General features: G+C 40.1%; 1 protein-coding gene across 1 annotated transcript; it reads left to right on the top strand.

The window, feature by feature from the left end:
- Nucleotides 1-14578: 14578 nt before the first annotated feature.
- On the top strand, nt 14579-17467 carry LOC306938082 (snaclec A8-like; the record flags this gene model as incomplete). Its single annotated transcript, XM_079522098.1, has 9 exons — nt 14579-14642; nt 14899-14970; nt 15384-15419; nt 15740-15775; nt 15935-15964; nt 16135-16226; nt 16346-16471; nt 17071-17170; nt 17275-17467. The coding sequence occupies 9 exons, from the start codon at nt 14579-14581 to the stop codon at nt 17352-17354; spliced, it is 636 nt and encodes a 211-aa protein (XP_079378224.1). The 3' UTR covers nt 17355-17467.
- Nucleotides 17468-18727: the final 1260 nt, after the last annotated feature.

Here is an 18727-nt window from a genome sequence, read left to right on the forward strand (position 1 = left end):
CAACAGGCCAAGCCGTGACACACACACACACACACACACACACACACACAAAACATGTTTATATTACTCCTCAACATTTTGCCAAACATCACACACTCCTATCCTCCTGGTGGAGACCTGTGCCCAGAAGGGCACTTTTTCTAGTTTAAAATGATTATTTTATCATAGAAAATGAAGTCATCAATGCAACTCCACAAGGTAAAGTAAAATCAATACTTTTGAATTCCTTAAGAGAAGTGCATATGACAATAACACTGTTTATATTTTTAGTTGTGTATATATTCTACATTGATGACCTCCAGCTTATAGCATCATGTGTTAACATGTCTTTGTCCTTGCTTTCCCAGTGCGTGTTAGCTCCTGCCCTGGTAACTGGCACGGCTACCAAGGCAAGTGCTATCTGATGGTAAACTCCCTTTGCACCTGGTCAGATGCTGAGGTAAAATACTTTTACTACAAGATTTCTATTCTTACAACATTCATACAGCATTGTATTTAAACATCTATAGGCCTACTGAGCGTTTTGTCTCCCTCTCTGTTCCTGGTTCCATGTGTCTCCAGGCCTACTGTAGCAGTCAGCAGGCCAGCCTGGCATCAGCCCACAGTTACTGGGAGTACAACTTCCTGCAGAATCTGGCTAGATCTCAGTTACAGTCCACCGCTTGGATCGGAGGATACTACTTCGAGGTTACACCAATACTCCACCTTCAAATAATGTCTAGTAATGTCTAATAATGCTTTCGCACACCTAGAGTGCGAAAGATCTGTTGTACGCCCGATCTATCTATATATCTCAATCTATAGATATCAGCACCGCTGTGATCTGGTTGATTTTGGTAACCTTAACTCAAACATGGAAGATTATCCAAAATGAACATTTTTAAGTTTTATGCTACAACAACCAAAGCATGATGTAAATGTAATAAATGCGACAGCTTCCATCTCATTGCCAGACTAATTAGAAAATCATTTAGGGTCTAAGATAATAGCCTTCTACTGTACGTGTGATACCAATTCTATTTTCTTTATCTGTACATTCAATATGGAAGTCTTTATTTGTTAATGTATTATGGGACGTGGAGCTCAGACTTCATGACGTCTTTCATCATTCATTAGTGATGACATCATAGGCCTATTTAGGTTGGTCACGGTTTCATGTTTGGGGGTGTATGTGTATCCATGAATGAATTGTTTCCTATGTTCCTATCTAATTCTTAATGTAAAACTATGTGCATTTTTCTGTACATGTAAACATTGTCAATAAACATATATCAATATCTATACACAGAGCCGCTGGAGATGGGACGACAGCACCGTGTACAGCTATGAAAACTGGTATTCCCAATCATCTACCAGCAGCAGCCAATGCCTCCACCTCAACTCCTATGGTAAGGAAAAGTACATGTCCATTCGCGGGTTAGTGCAAAACGTGTTGCTAATTGTTCACAATAAATACACAGGCATAATCGTACATTGTTCCCTACTAAAACAGAGTCCAGAGGGTGGAACAATGGCAACTGCAGAAGCCCCGGCAGAGCTTTCATCTGCAGTAGATCAAGGGGCCAGTGAGGCTATTCAACGTTGAAGCTCTGGGCCCTAGTGGTAGGAGGAGGGACTACATGCGGACCCGTGGATTCATGACCGGGAAACCCCGTGCAGCTGGGCTTTAACATTGAGCGCTCGGTTGCACTTCCGCATTTGACCACCAAAATTTGGTGGTCAAATGCGGAAGTAGACATTCTGAGACGGTACTTCCGGCAGTCTTCCGGGTGCTTCAAAACGCCACTGAGCAACTTCCACTGACATGAATAGCTGGGGGGGCGGAGCTTTGCGCGGCAATGTACTGCTAGTCACAGTCCCAGAGGATGACTAATAAGGCCTGGAAACAACAGAAACAGCTTCACCAAGTGATACTAGGCTGTAAGAATGAAAACAAGTGTACTCTAAACTAATTGGTGATTTTGATGTATACTGGTAGTTAAATGTGACGGCAGTTTATACCTTAGTTTGCACTGCATTGCTTGCATGTGAATATCTTAAGGTATTAGCGTTTTATCCTCTCTTCATTGGCTGCCTGTCCACCACAGGATACATTTACCACGGCTAAAATGCAGAGACTGACATAGCATGTCCTCCAATAGCAGAAATGGGCACAAATAATATATCAAAGTGTAAGGTGTCACAAATTATTAAAAATAAAATAAAAATAAAGACTCATTAACTGATGTATGTGTTACTTTTTCAATTTTAATGTTGATTGAATAACTCAATAGGATGGCACACACTTTGTGCCTATTCCGTGGGGGCCTCCGAGCCTGCCAACCCACTGACAAGGTAGGTAGAGCACCCACAGAGAACCATTCACTTCATAAGACTACTCACAGATACCGCAATGACCATTGGAGCAATGCATTGCTCATTGGAGCAATACGCCCTCTCAGTGGGGGCTCCTCACCGTCGGGTAAGCCAATAGGGTACAACAGCCGTTGTATGTGGGGAGGGGTAATTGGCATAAAAATAAAATATAATAAACGGGTATCAATTATTGGGGGGAACCCAGTGGACTGCATGGCAGGGGCGTCACCTCCCTGAGCCAGGACCTAAACCTGACCGCACTGGTTTTCAAATGAGCCCCGGCCTGTGCTAGTTAGTGCTATTATAAATCACATTAAATTTACTTTACTTTATTTGTTTATTTAGACGGGACAGAGCATATTAATGAACAGTACATTAAAAATGTAGCGTAAATACACGGGATTTAGCAGAGATGCTATTTTCCATCCGTAGTCCATCCGGACATTGAACACTAAACAAAACTGACATTACAAGACATGAGAGGACAGCATGCAAAAACATGCATTTCAAAACACAGTAAAAGGAGAAAATAAGAAAAGATTAAAACTATTGCTAGGGCCAACTCTATTGTGGACTGACATACGTCATACGTGATCACAAGACTGGTTGTTTTTTAGCCACTGTTTCAATTGACCTTTACAAGCTGTGAAAGTGGGGATCTCCCTCAGTGTGAGAGGGAGCTCATTCCAGTATTGACAACCTTTTATGGACAGTACATTTTGACTGAAGGTAGACTTTCTGCCATGAACCTCACAGTCACCCCTGGATGTAGACCTGGTGTCATACCCACTATATCTCTTTATTTATAAATTCCTTGAGAGGAGAGGAGCTAAATTATTTTGACATTTATAGATAAAACAGGCACTCTTGAACTTTCTAAAGTTTTCAAGATTCAAAAGATTATATTTTTCCAAAATGGCACAGTGATGATATGAGGTTTTTTTTTTGTAAAATACCTTAATGGCTCTTTTGAAAAGTTGTTCTATAGGTTTGATGACTGTTGTCCCAGCAAATGACCAGTTTGTGAAACAGTATTCTATGTGCGATAAGATCATACAATGAAGTTATGTCTTTGCAGCTTCTGTTGTTAAATATGGTCGAATTTGACGGAAATTTGGAGGAAAAGAGGGTATAAATGATGAAATAAAGAACACCCGCAGGACTATGCATGGCAGGGGCGTCCACCTCCCTGAGCCAAGCCTGACAGATAGCTGCACCATAGTGGCCTGAGTAGTTTCTGCATGTACCTTTTGACCAGAGGACAATAACATGTGAGGCTAGTTAGGCTAGTTATCTCCTCTAGGAATCTGAGCTCAGTTAGGCCATCCCTGCCAAACACCCATGTGTGGAGTCGGCAGGACATCATACACAGAACCCTACGGGAAGTTCATCGATTGTTTAATCAAATGCTCCAGATGTCTCACCAGATCAATGCTCTCTATTCAATCTATTGCATCCAGCTTGCACTGCTTGCTACAGCCGACATACTAGAACACCTCCACTGCCTTACAGATCCCTGCTTCCCTCTGCACCTTGCCATGCCACTCTTTTGGGTTAGCCCTTGCTCCAGCTCATTCTGCTAGAGCAACCTAGAAGTAGCCTTCCCCGGGCTGGTGACCCGATTCCTTTCATGTATCATCAATAGATGTCCAGCTAAACATTGTGTAGCCATGCCCTCGTCTCTGCATGGTCGCACGTCGAAGAGGCAGGTGAACCAACATTGTTCATCATTCTGCTAGTTGGAGGCGGTGTATAGAGGAGAGATTCATCATTCTGCACTAGCTGGAGGCAGTGTATAGAGGAGAGATTCATCATTCTGCACTAGCTGGAGGCGGTGTATAGAGGAGAGATTCATCATTCTGCACTAGCTGGAGGCAGTGTATAGAGGAGAGATTCATCATTCTGCACTAGCTGGAGGCGGTGTATAGAGGAGAGATTCATCATTCTGCACTAGCTGGAGGCAGTGTATAGAGGAGAGATTCATCATTCTGCACTAGCTGGAGGCAGTGTATAGAGGAGAGGTTCATCATTCTGCACTAGCTGGAGGCAGTGTATAGAGGAGAGGTTCATCATTCTGCACTAGCTGGAGGCAGTGTATAGAGGAGAGATTCATCATTCTGCACTAGCTGGAGGCAGTGTATAGAGGAGAGGTTCATCATTCTGCACTAGCTGGAGGCGGTGTATAGAGGAGAGGTTCATCATTCTGCACTAGCTGGAGGCGGTGTATAGAGGAGAGGTTCATTCTGCACTAGCTGGAGGCGGTGTATAGAGGAGAGGTTCATCATTCTGCACTAGCTGGAGGCGGTGTATAGAGGAGAGGTTCATTCTGCACTAGCTGGAGGCGGTGTATAGAGGAGAGGTTCATCATTCTGCACTAGCTGGAGGCGGTATATAGAGGAGAGGTTCATCATTCTGCACTAGCTGGAGGCGGTGTATAGAGGAGAGGTTCATTCTGCACTAGCTGGAGGCGGTGTATAGAGGAGAGGTTCATTCTGCACTAGCTGGAGGCGGTGTATAGAGGAGAGGTTCATCATTCTGCACTAGCTGGAGGCGGTGTATAGAGGAGAGGTTCATCATTCTGCACTAGCTGGAGGCGGTGTATAGAGGAGAGGTTCATCATTCTGCACTAGCTGGAGGCGGTGTATAGAGGAGAGGTTCATTCTGCACTAGCTGGAGGCGGTGTATAGAGGAGAGGTTCATTCTGCACTAGCTGGAGGCGGTGTATAGAGGAGAGGTTCATTCTGCACTAGCTGGAGGCGGTGTATAGAGGAGAGGTTCATAATATATTGGACCTCATTCAAATGAGTTCAATTATTAGCCTATTTTTTTATTGTATAATGTACAAAAAATATTAATATTATAATTACTAATGTTATAGTCTACTATATCCTGCTTTGCACAAAGTACAAATTATAATTTTGTGGGGTGAAACCTTTGTGGTTGTTAAGGCTGGCATGAATGTCACTTAATTTCTTGATTCTATCCAATCACCTATTACTATGATCTAAGGCTATAAGCTGATCAACTAACCCTTTATAGACCTTATCCTTTCATCATATGAATTTGGCCACAGACCCCCAGATTGAGTATTTACAAGATTGTGACATTACATATTTAAAAGACAAAATATTTCGTTAAAGTTGTCGAACTGGTTTTAACTCATTTAGCTTGGGACCCCCTGGAACTCCCTCAATGACCACAGCTGGGGGGGTTCCCGGACATCACTTTGACAACCTGCACTCCCCTCAGAGCTGGAGCTGATGCCCAAGTGATTCTCAGTGGCTGCCCACTTCTAATAGTTGTAGGACATGTATGTCAGTCATGCATTTTACTAAGGCTAAAATGCAGACTTTTAGCCTTTTTGTTCTTGCTTAATGTAAATCACTCTTGATTAAGCCTAAATTATAATTGAGGTAGTATGGTCTCATATTAGATATTGGCCATTTGTCTTTGTGAAAGTCTTGCTTATTGTTGTTGTTGTCATATTGTCTTGATCACTTTCACTTTTTTATTTAACTTTTGCAGAGACACATCAACAAGGGACATTCTCACACATCAACAAGGGACATTCTCACCGTAAGTAGTGTACAAAGTAAATATTATAGTATGATGCAAGCAATGCCGTCACAACTTAACTACCGGTATACATCAAAAGCACAATTGGTACACTTCATGTTTTCATTTTTACAGCATAGTATCACATGGTTCTGTTGTTTCCATGCCTGATTAGCTGTTCTTCACTAGTCATCCTCTGGGACTGGGACTAGCAGTACATTGCCGATCTACTGCAGATGAAAGTTCTGGTGGGGCTTCTGCAGTTGCCATTGCTCCACCCTCTGGACTCTGTTTTAGTAGGGAACAATGTACGATTATGCCTGTGTATTTATTGTGAACAATTAGCAACAGGTTTTGCACTTACCCGTGAATGGACATGTACTTTTCCTTACCATAGGAGTTGAGGTGGAGGCATTGGCTGCTGCTGGTAGATGATTGGGAATACCAGTTTTGATAGCTGTACACGGTGCTGTCGTCCCATCTCCAGCGGCTCTGTGTAGAGATACATAGGAAACAATTAATTCATGGATACACCCCAAACATGAAACCGTGACCAACCTAAATGTCATGAAAGACGTCATGAAGTCTGAGCTCCACGTCCCATAATACATTAACAAATAAAGACTTCCATATTGAATGTACAGATAAGGAAAATAGAATTGGTATCACATGTATAGTAGAAGTCTATTATCTTAGAACCCTAAATGATTTTCTAATTAGTCTGGCAATGAGATGGAAGCTGTTGCATTTATTATATTTACATCATGCTTTCGTTGTTGTAGCATATAACTTAAAGAGGGAGTGCCACAATTATGTATTTTTTCCAGTTTTTCATGTGTCTATGAGGTGACCGTATACTTCATTAGACACCCTGGAGTCGTTTTTATGTGCAATGATGTATTCCCTTTGTATTTAGGGTAATATAGTGACATCACACATCACACTATCAGTCGTCGTCGTCGTCCCCCCCCCCCCCCCCCCCCCTTATCGTACAACTACGTACAACGGATCTTTCGCACTATAGGTGTGCGAAAGCTTTTCTCTACAGGTGTTTCTAGACAATATTTGAAGGTGGAGTATTGGTGAAACCTCGAAGTAGTATCCTCCGATCCAAGCGGTGGACTGTAACTGGGATCTAGCCAGATTCTGCAGGAAGCTGTACTCCCAGAAACTGTGGGCTGATGCCAGGCTGGCCTGCTGACTGCTACAGTAGGACTGGAGACACATGGAACCAGGAACAGAGAGGGAGACAAAACGCTCAGTAGGCCTTTAGATGTTTAATTAAATACAATGCTATATGAATGTTGTAAGAATAGAAATCTTGTAAAGTATTTTACCTCAGCATCTGACCAGGTGCGAAGGGAGTTTACCATCAGATAGCACTTGCCTTGGTAGCCGTGCCAGTTACCAGGGCAGGAGCTAACACGCACTGGGAAAGCAAGGACAAAGACATGTTAACACATGATGTACGCTATAAGCTGGATGTCATCAATGCACAATGTAGAATATACACAACTAAAAATATAAACAGTATTATTGTCATATGCACTTGTATTGTTGTGTATTTCTCTTATGGAATCCAAAGTATTGATTTTACTTTTTTTTTTACCTTGTGGTGTTTCATTGATGCCTTCATTTTCTGTGATAAAATAATCATTTTAAATGAAATTTCATACATCAAACATCTCTATTTGCATCATCAACTTAGGATTTGTGATAAGGACTTTGTTCATCTTATCATAAATTTAGATAGTAAAAAACGAATAAACACAAAACTTACCAGGAGCCTGTTGGATTGACTCTTCAACAGCTTCAACTAAAAAACGCAAAATAAATAAAATGCATTGAAGTGTCTCATTCTTCTAGAACTGTGTTGATGACTATTTGACTGACGGAGGGCCATCACACTGTACTGATAGTAAATAGATAACCTTTTCTAACTCTGCAACTGCAACATCATAAACAGTGATTATATTCCCCTAATACTCTATCCCTTTTGCCCCTGAATGTCCTCACATATTCAAATTACACAATATCCTTAATGTGTGTGTCTCATCATCAAAGGGGTGGTGTTGTGTACCCAGTCAAACTCAAACATCTGTGTTTTACTGCACTTGGTGACTAAAGTACAGTAGGTGTAATTGAATTCACACTAACCTGCAACAAAAGGTGCAACAGCCTCTTCATTCACATCAACATCCTCAGCTGAAAGGACTGAAGGGATAAACAACACATTTAACTCTGTCTCATTGTCATCTTCATACAATTACATCAACCTATTGACTAAAAATCACACCCGTGTGAACTGAGTGGTGCAGTGACGTCACACACTAACCATAGCAACCATGCTCACCTGTGCGTGGCCCCACGTACAGGTACACGGGTACACGTACAGGTACACGGGTACAGACAAAGCTGGTTGTTGGAGTTGTTTGCACCACTCAAAAACAAAACAAATGATAAACAATAGCATGTGTTCTTACAACATGGTTATATATATTTTTAAATACTGACTGATGGAGCGAGGAGAGAGTGAGTTATTTTCCTTTTTTCCAGGGTTAATGGTCTAATTTTGTAATGTGTCGTTGTAGTAGAACAGCCAGACGGTACCTGTTGCAGCCCTGACAGAGAGAGCAGCACAGAGAAGCAGGAGAACCTTCATGATGAAGATGATTCAAATATCTGTAAGAACACACACACACACACACACACACACACACACACACACACACACACACACACACACACACACTAGTAAACAGAGCGAGAGAGAGAGAGAGCAAGCGAGAGAGAGAAACACAAAAATATCAGATATCTTACCTGTATCAGGTGAATATAAGTTGTTGTTTCACAGCAACAGGTAAGTCAGTGATGTAATGATGAGAGGAGGCTGCTCTGTTCTTTATATACACCTAAGCACCAGAGACCACACCCACTCTCATAAACTGACCAATGTAAGTGTAAATGCACACACACACGCACACACGCACACACACACACACACACACACACACACACACACACACACACACACACACACACACACACACACACACACACACACACACACACACACACACACACACACACACACACACAAATAGCAAACAGGATGAGAAGGCATCTAATGTTAATTGAGGATATTGTTATACTGGAAATGGTGTTATAAATATAATATACAATAATAGTCATAAATGGTTGTAAAAACAGAAGTTCAAAAGAACAGGATCATATCTGGGAAGTCTTGTGTCAAGTAAACGCATTTTAATTTATTGTAAAATAATATATTTTATCATAACTTATATACTTTTTGTATTTTTTATTTTTCTGTACAGTATAGACCACACATCAAAACACCAGTGTTGGGCAATATTACTCAAGAGAGTAATACGTTACATATTACTCCTTAAAAAGGTTATACTATTACATATTACTTTTGCCCCCCCACCCGCAAACAATCTGTTTGGTCAGTTTACTTTAGAACTGAATCCAATTGTTTTGAATATAAGAAGAAGAGTCACCAATCAACCAAAAACGCTATAAAATAAAGCAGCAATCTCTCTTAATCTTTTAAATGAAATGTTTTAAAACGGTAGCCAACAAATCCTGAGTAATATGTAATATGTGCTATTCTTTTACAAAGTAATGTGGTATAATATTACTGTTTTGGCAGAGTAATAACTTACTTTACTCGTTACTGGGTAAAGTAGTAATATTTGAATAATATATTACATCAAAGCAGAGAAGAGAATTGCTTATCTGGAAAGTTATGATAAAAGGTATTTTTACAATAAATGAAAATGCCTTTCCTTGTATTCCATATCTGACTTCTCAGATATGATCTTGTTCTTATGAACTTTTATGTTTTTACAACCATTTATGGCTATTTTGCACAACACCATTTCCTCAATTAACATTACTGTAGATGCCTTCTCATCCACCCCACTATTATTTGAAAACTTTAGTTACATACATGATTATACACTTCAGCCCTATATACATTTCGGCTATTTTTATTTTGAAAATAGCCCATCGACAAGATCACAATTTGCACTGAATCTTGTAGATCTACTATTTTCAAAAGATTTTTATACATTTGAAAACGTGTGAAATGGGATATGTACATTTTGAATTCTGGACTTCTACATTGCAACCACAGCTTTTTATGACATTCACAAAGTGATGCGACGTGTTGTGAGCTTATGCGTTGTGAGCTTGCAAAAAAAGAAAGAAAATAATGTCTAATAATAAGCGATTAAGTGATTAATGAACGAAAAAACATCGCATGGATGCACCTGGGACGTATCCGCAGTGATCGCCCAAGGTCCCAAAGTCATCAGGGTTTCGGGTCTCGCAACATCATACCCCTCACTCAGGTGACCCAGCCGGGGTGATCAAGTCCCGACTTACGTCCCAGTAGCTACCCTCAATCAGTCCCATTAGGGAAAGACCAGGGCCACACAATCCGTTGCTCCGGAACTACTCTGCCAGGACTGGGAGGTAGATCAGTCTGGCACGTGGAAAGGCTCTGTGGGTTGACTCCTGTCCGGGCCCCTCCTACGTCTCACCAGGTCCACTCCTGCTCTCACCAGGTCCAGGACCTGTGCGTTGTACAGTACCAGACTCCCAGCACCAGACACTTCATTCAGGAGTGGTGCTGGAGGCTCCACCTGGTCAACGGTGGTGCTGCAGGCTCCGCTTGCAGCTTGAATGGCCTTCCTAAAGGCCTCACCGTGGGTTTGTTGGTCTTCCTCCTCACGGAAGACACAGGCTGGGGTGCCAACCCATACTGCTCCCGGGTGAATGAATGTCTGGTTCATGAAAAAATAAAAATAAATCTGATTATTCTGCAACTAGCCTCGGAGACCGCAGGCGTTAATCTGCAAACAAACATTCAGAGGTGGAGGACATATGAATAAAATACCTGAATTGTTTGGTTAAATGTGAAAGCTAGGGGGTGGCTGTGGCTATTGCAATCCCCCCCAAAAGACGCTCTTGCTTGAAGGTTTCATAGTGCTTTAATTTTTTTACACTGACAAGGATGTATGAATTAAAGATTTAATGATATGTAATGTAATTGACTGATATGTGCACAGTGCACACATGCTATTCATGTTTGTTCATCCCCTGTCACATCACCCTGTCACATTGAAATTCCAGTTCGATCAACATAATAATGTGACGAGCAATTTTAGAGAAAATGTCCCAATGATCCTGGCTCAAAAGTGAGTTTTGTGATTGCGAATTCTATCCAATGTTATCCTTCTCTTCTGTTTTCCATCAATGTCCAAAAGAAATAAAAAAGACCAAAGTTGCGGTTGCTTGCAAATCAAATCCAGTCCCTTACAAAACACATGACATGCATGCACACGCACACCCTCACACATGTGCATTGCACACGCGCACCTATTTCGCAAGCAGAATAAGGCACATGCAAAGTTAATTGAGGATACTGTTATACTGGAAATTGTACTACTATAGTCATAAATAGTCATAAAAACAAAAGTTAAAATTTCATAACAGGATCATTTCTGAGAAGTTTTTTGTGTCCAGGAAACACATTTTCCTCTAAACATATTCTCCGTTATCACACTGTACTGTAGCTGATCAGATAAGCAATTATGTGTTACCGGTAGTTCTTGCTAATAATCACCATTTGAGTGTGTTGGATTCACACTTCCTGTATAGTCTGGCAGTCAACAGGCTTCTTTTGTTCAAAGTGTGAAATTTGGTATATAGTCTTTTTTTATTGGCCTAAAATATTGTCTACATACATTCATGAATCCACTTGCTGACCAGCTGTCAGTATTGAGCATTTTGTTATTTGTTTTTATAGGGGTTTATATGTGACCCTACCATTAACATCCTATATATTTAAAAAAATCACACCCGTGTGAACTGAGTGGTGTAGGTCTGACGTAATGTCTGACGTAATGAAATCACACCCGGGTGAACTGGGTGACCGTAGCAACCATGCTCATTTTTTGAGCACAGACAGACACCACTCACCACTTTACACCACTCAAAAAATAAATATCAACATTTCACTATGCTTTAAGTAGCATGTGACATGTCAAACTAGGGGGTTTTCATGATTCTAAATCCATTCCAATCATTAGTTTTGCACAAAAAACACTCCTTGGGCTAAAAACGACCATAGCTGTCATCACAAAATGTGATGAGGTCAGCACAAATGTGATGAGGTCAGCACATTTTGGGCACTTTTGGGCAAAAGTAGAAAGTAGTATACAAAATATCCCATTTCACAAGTTTTCAAATGTATAAAAATCTTTTGAAAATAGTAGATCTACAAGCTCACAATTTGTAGCGATTTGACGCATTGTGAGCTTGTAGATTGGCTATTTTCAAAATAAATATGTCCGAAATGTATATAGGGCTGAAGCGGTTAATGTATGTAGCCTAACTAAAGTTTTCAAATGATAGTGGGGTAAAAGTACAATATCAAGGCTACCGATAGTGGAAGAGATTGCACAGAATTTCGCAAGCCGTTTAGCTGCTTTTTTGGCATCCCAAGTTATTTGGAAGCCTCTTACAACCAAACTGTGTACGTGTCCTAGGCCAGTTGTTCCCAAACTTTTTCATGTCAAGGACCCCCAAATTGACAGTAATTAGCCCGTGGACCCCCCCCCCATTTGAAAAGATATGCCAGGGACCCCCATAAGAGAAGATTTTTAGATTTTTATGGCTCTAGCAGTGATTTTCAACCCGTTTAATTTCAAGGACCCCCCAGTTTGACATGCATTACTCTACGGACCCCCATTTAATAGCATTTCTATCTCTGGGACCCCCAATTTATATTGTAAAATCAATGCTAATTTAACTCTGAGAGCATACAAATGGAACCAAATGGACCCGTACACTCTCTGAGTTACAGACCCATAAGGGTCCATTTGGTTCCAAATTATCATTTAGCTGGGTCCCCCCTGGAACTCCCTCAAGTACCCCAGGGGGTTTCCGGACCCCACTTTGGGAACCACTGTCCTAGGCCACACACACACACACACACACACACACACACACACACACACACACACACACACACACACACACACACACACACACACACACACACACACACACATTTAGCCAAAAGGATGAGAAGGCATCTACAGTAATCTTAATTGAGGAAATGCAAATAGCCATAGGTGGTTGTAAACACATAAAAGCTCATAAGAACAAGATCATATCTGAGAAGTCTTGTGTCAAGGAAATGCATTTTCATTTTTTTACCTTTTATCATAACTTTCCACTAGACAGTGTTGTTTTTGACAGCAAATTTTGATTTTAGTTTTAGTCATAGTCTTTTGAATAGCTTTCATTTAGTTTTAGTCACATTGTAGTCACGTGGAATGTTTTAGTTTTATTTGACTAAATATAAGATTTTAGTCGACTAAATCTACAGTTGATTTAGTTTACCAAAATGTATTTTGGCAGGCCTTGATGCCGTCGCAATGACTGTTTTTACACTTGCTGAAAATAGCCGATCTACAGCTCACACGTTGTGAGCTTGTAGATCTGCTATTTTCAGCATGCAACCAAATGAAAAATGACTTATACTATATATCTTGTCCACTATAGTCCCTTCCCAACATTTTAGTCTAGTTTTCATTTGTTGATGAAATTGTCAATATATTTAGTCTTAGTTTTAGTCATCATACCTTAGTTTTTATTTAGTTTCCAATTAGTTTTCATCAGTGGAAAAAGGGGGGTGCATACTTAGTTTAGACTAGTCATTGGTTAGACATGGGTTAAGGTTAGGTTTAGGTGTGCTGCCCCGTGGGAGGTTAGGTTTAGGGTGAGGGTTTGAGATAGGTTGTAGTTGTAGGACTAATGACTGGTCTAACCAATGACTAGTCTAAACCAAAAAACTGTCTAAACTAAGTACTGCACCCGAAAAAGGGTGCAGTACAAGCTTTTTTTTTTTGTCGACCAAGTCAACACTGTTTCCAGATAAGCAATTCTCGTCTCTGCTGTGATGTGTTTTGATGTGTGGTCATGATAAAAGTTATTTTTACAATAAATGAAAATGCGTTTCCTTGACACAAGACTTCCCAGATATGATCCTGTTCTTATTAACTTCTATGTTTTTACAACCATTTATGACTATTAGTATAACAGTATCCTCAATTAACATTAGATGCCTTCTCATCGTGTGTGTGTGTGTGTGTGTGTGTGTGTGTGTGTGTGTGTGTGTGTGTGTGTGTGTGTGTGTGTGTGTGTGTGTGTGTGTGTGTGTGTGTGTGTGTGTGTGTGTGTGTGTGTGTGTGTGTGTGTGTGTGTGTGTGTGTGTGTGTGTCGCCCATGTACATTTACAGTACACTTGGCATATTAGGTGTAAAGATGAATTCCTGGGTTGTTTTTATTGATCAGTTTATGAGAGTGGGTGTGGTCTCTGGTGCTTCAGGTGTGTATATAAAGAGCAGAGCAGCATCCTCTCATCATTACATCACTGACTTACCTGTTGCTGTGAAACAACAACTCGTATTCACCTGATACAGGTAAGATATCTGATCTATTTGTTCTCTCTCTCTCTCTCTCTCTCTCTCTCTCTCTCTCTCTCTCTCTCTCTCTCTCTCTCTCTCTCTCTCTCTCTCTCTGTTTACTAATGTGTGTGTGTTTTCTTACAGATATTCAAATCATCTTCATTATGAAGATTCTCCTGCTTCTCTGTGTTCTCCTCTGTGCTGCTCTCTCTGTCAGGGCTGCAACAGGTACAGTCCGTTTGTGTTAGGGACAAGATGATGTACATTTTCCCTTCATTGTCAATGGCGTTTTTAAAACAAACATTGAACTAAAAACAAACATTAAACCTGTATATAGGAGGGACTAGCACCCCTCAAAAATATATAAATAACTATGTTGTAAGAACATATTCTATTGTTTATTTTTTGTTTTTAGTCAAAAGGTTGATGTAATTGTATGAAGATGACAATGAGACAGAGTTAAATGTGTTGTTTTTCCCTTCAGTCCTTTCAGCTGAGGATGTTGTGAAGGAAGAGGATGTTGTGAAGGAAGAGGATGTTGCACCTTTTGTTCCAGGTTAGTGTCAATTCAATTACACCTACTTTAGTCACCAAGTGCAGTAAAACACACAGGAGTCTGACTGGGTACAGCATTCCAGATACAGATAAGACACATTAAGGATATTAAGTGTAATTAAAATATGTGAGGACATTCAGGGGCAAAAGGGATAGATTATGCATTATTGCATTATTATGCAATATGATACAATACAGTACAAGAGACAAAACAAGGTGAGAAACATGGCCTTTAAGGTGATGGGAATAGAATCGCTGTTTATGATGTTGCAGAGTTAGAAAAAGTTATCTATTTACTATCAGTCTATTTACTATCAGTACAGTGTGCTGACTCTCTGTCAGTAAAATAGTCATAAACACAGTTGTAGAAAAATGAGACACTTCAATGTTTTTTATTTATTTTGGGTTCCTTAGTTGAAGCTGTTGAAGAGTCCATCCAACAAGCTCCTGGTAAGTTTTTTGATTGTTTTTTTACTATCTAAATTTATGATAATATGATCTCTATAATAAAGTCTTTAAAGACTAGCAAATAGAGATGTTTGATCTAAGAAGTTTCATTTAAAATACAATACAGTACAAGAGACAAAACAAACATGGCCTTTAAGGTGATGGGAATAGAATCACTGCTTATCATGTTGCAGAGTTAGAAAACGTAATCCATTTACTATCAGTCTAACAGTGTGCTGACTCTCTGTCAGTAAAATAATCATCAACACAGTTCTAGAAGAATGAGGCACTTCAATGTCTTTTATTTATTTTGGGTTCCTTAGTTGAAGCTGTTGAAGAGTCAATCCAACAGGCTCCTGGTAAGTTGTTTGATTGTTTTTTTTTTTTACTACTATCTACATTTATGATAATATGATCTCTATAATAAAGTAGTCCTTATCACAGATCCTAAGTTGATGAAGCAAATATATATATGTTTGATGCAAGAAGTTTAATTTTAAATGATTCTTTTATCACAGAAAATGAAGGCATCAATGAAACTCCACAAGGTAAAGTTAATACTTTTGAATTCCTTAAGAGAAATACACATCTTATACAAGTGCATATGACAATAATACTGTTTATATTTTTAGTTGTGTATATTCTACATTGTACATTGATGACCTCCAGCTTATAGCATACATCATGTGTTAACATGTCTTTGTCCTTGCTTTCCCAGTGCGTGTTAGCTCCTGCCCTGGTGACTGGCACGGCTACCAAGGCAAGTGCTATCTGATGGTGAACTCCCTTCGCACCTGGTCAGATGCTGAGGTAAAAATACTTTACAAGATTTCTATTCTTACAACATTCATACAGCATTGTATTTAAACATCTATAAGCCTACTGAGCGTTTTGTCTCCCTCTCTGTTCCTGGTTCCATGTGTCTCCAGGCCTACTGTAGCAGTCAGCAGGCCAGCCTGGCATCAGCCCACAGTTACTGGGAGTACAACTTCCTGCAGAATCTGGCTAGATCTCAGTTACAGTCCACCGCTTGGATCGGAGGATACTACTTCGAGGTTACACCAATACTCCACCTTCAAATAATGTCTAGAAACAAAAAAAGCTTTCGCACACCTAGAGTGCAAAAGATCTGTTGTACGCCCGATCTATCTATATATCTCGATCTATAGATATCAGCACCACTGTGATCTGGTTGATTTTGGTAACCTTAACTCAAACATGGAAGATTATCCAAAATGAACATTTTTAAGTTTTATGCTACAACAACCAAAGCATGATGTAAATGTAATAAATGCGACAGCCTCCATCTCATTGCCAGACTAATTAGAAAATCATTTAGGGTCTAAGATAATAGCCTTCTACTGTACGTGTGATACCAATTCTATTTTCCTTATCTGTACATTCAATATGGAAGTCTTTATTTGTTAATGTATTATGGGACGTGGAGCTCAGACTTCATGACGTCTTTCATCATTCATTAGTGATGACATGTAGGCCTATTTAGGTTGGTCACGGTTTCATGTTTGGGGGTGTATGTGTATCCATGAATGAATTGTTTCTTATGTTCCTATCTAATTCTTAATGTAAAACTATGTGCATTTTTCTGTACATGTAAACATTGTCAATAAACATATATCAATATCTCTATACACAGAGCCGCTGGAGATGGGACGACAGCACCGTGTACAGCTATCAAAACTGGTATTCCCAATCATCTACCAGCAGCAGCCAATGCCTCCACCTCAACTCCTATGGTAAGGAAAAGTACATGTCCATTCACGGGTTAGTGCAAAACGTGTTGCTAATTGTTCACAATAAATACACAGGCATAATCGTACATTGTTCCCTACTAAAACAGAGTCCAGAGGGTGGAGCAATGGCAACTGCAGAAGCCCCACCAGAACTTCCATCTGCAGTAGATCGGCAATGTACTGCTAGTCACAGTCCCAGAGGATGACTAATAAGGCCTGGAAACAACAGAAACAGCTTCACTAAGTGATACTAGGCTGTAAGAATGAAAACATGAAGTGTACTCTAAACTAATTGGTGCTTTTGATGTATACTGGTAAAATGTGACGGCAGTTTATACCTTAGTTTGCACTGCATTGCTTGCATGTGACTATGATTGATGTGTCTCTGCAACAGTTAAATAAAAAATAAAGCAAATTCAGACAATTTGGACAACGTTTCTCCTCTTTTACCGTGATCCCCAAAGATCTCTCTTTGGGCCTATTCTTTTTTTCCAGCTTATACAGTATATGCTGCTATTGGTACACAGCATGCTGAGGTATAATGTCTATTGTTATACTGAAGCTACACACCTTTCTTAAGAACCTTACTGAATATCTTAAGGTATTAGCGTTTTAGTCTGTCTTCATTGGCTGCCTGTCCACCACAGGATACATTTACCACGGCTAAAATGCAGAGACTGGACCCTCTTGTAAACAAGTGTAATGCTTTATTGGGTCGTCCACTCACAGTTAACAGTCTTTGTATTGAGTTGTGCTTGAAATGTACTGTAATTCTGCAAACTGTTTATACATATTTCAATCAATCAATCAAAAAGACATACCATGTCCTCCAACAGCAGAAATGGGAACAAATAATATATCAAAGCGTAAGGTGTCACAAATTATTAGAAATAAAATAAAAATACTGATACTTTCATTTGGAAAAAAAAGACTCATTAACTGATGTATGTGTTACTTTTTCAATTTGAATATTGATTGAATAACTCACTAGGATGGCGCACACTTTGTGCCTATTCCGTGGGGGCTTCCGAGCCCGCCAACCCACTGACAAGGTAGAGCACCCACAGAGAACCATTCACTTCATAAGACTACTCACAGATACCGCAATGACCATTGGAGCAATACATTGCTCATTGGAGCAATACGCCCTCTCAGTGGGGGCTCCTCACTGTCGGGTAAGCCAATAGGGTACAACAGCCGTTGTATGTGGGGAGGGGTAATTGGCATAAAAATAAAATATAATAAAAGGGTATCAATTATTGGGGGGAACCCGGTGGACTATGCATGGCAGGGGCGTCCACCTCCCTGAGCCAGGACCTAAACCTGACCGCACTGGTTTTCAAATGAGCCCCAGCCTCGAGTTGGACTACTTAGAAAAGTGCTATTATAAATCATATTAAATTTACTTTACTTTACTTTATTTGTTTATTTAGACGGGACAGAGCATATTAATGAACAGTACATTAAAAATGTAGCGTAAATACACGGGATTTAGCAGAGATGCTATTTTCCATCCGTAGTCCATCCGGACATTGAACACTAAACAAAACTGACATTACA

This window comes from Electrona antarctica (assembly GCF_951216825.1).
Source record: "Electrona antarctica genome assembly, chromosome: 15".
NCBI classification, from domain to species: domain Eukaryota; kingdom Metazoa; phylum Chordata; class Actinopteri; order Myctophiformes; family Myctophidae; genus Electrona; species Electrona antarctica.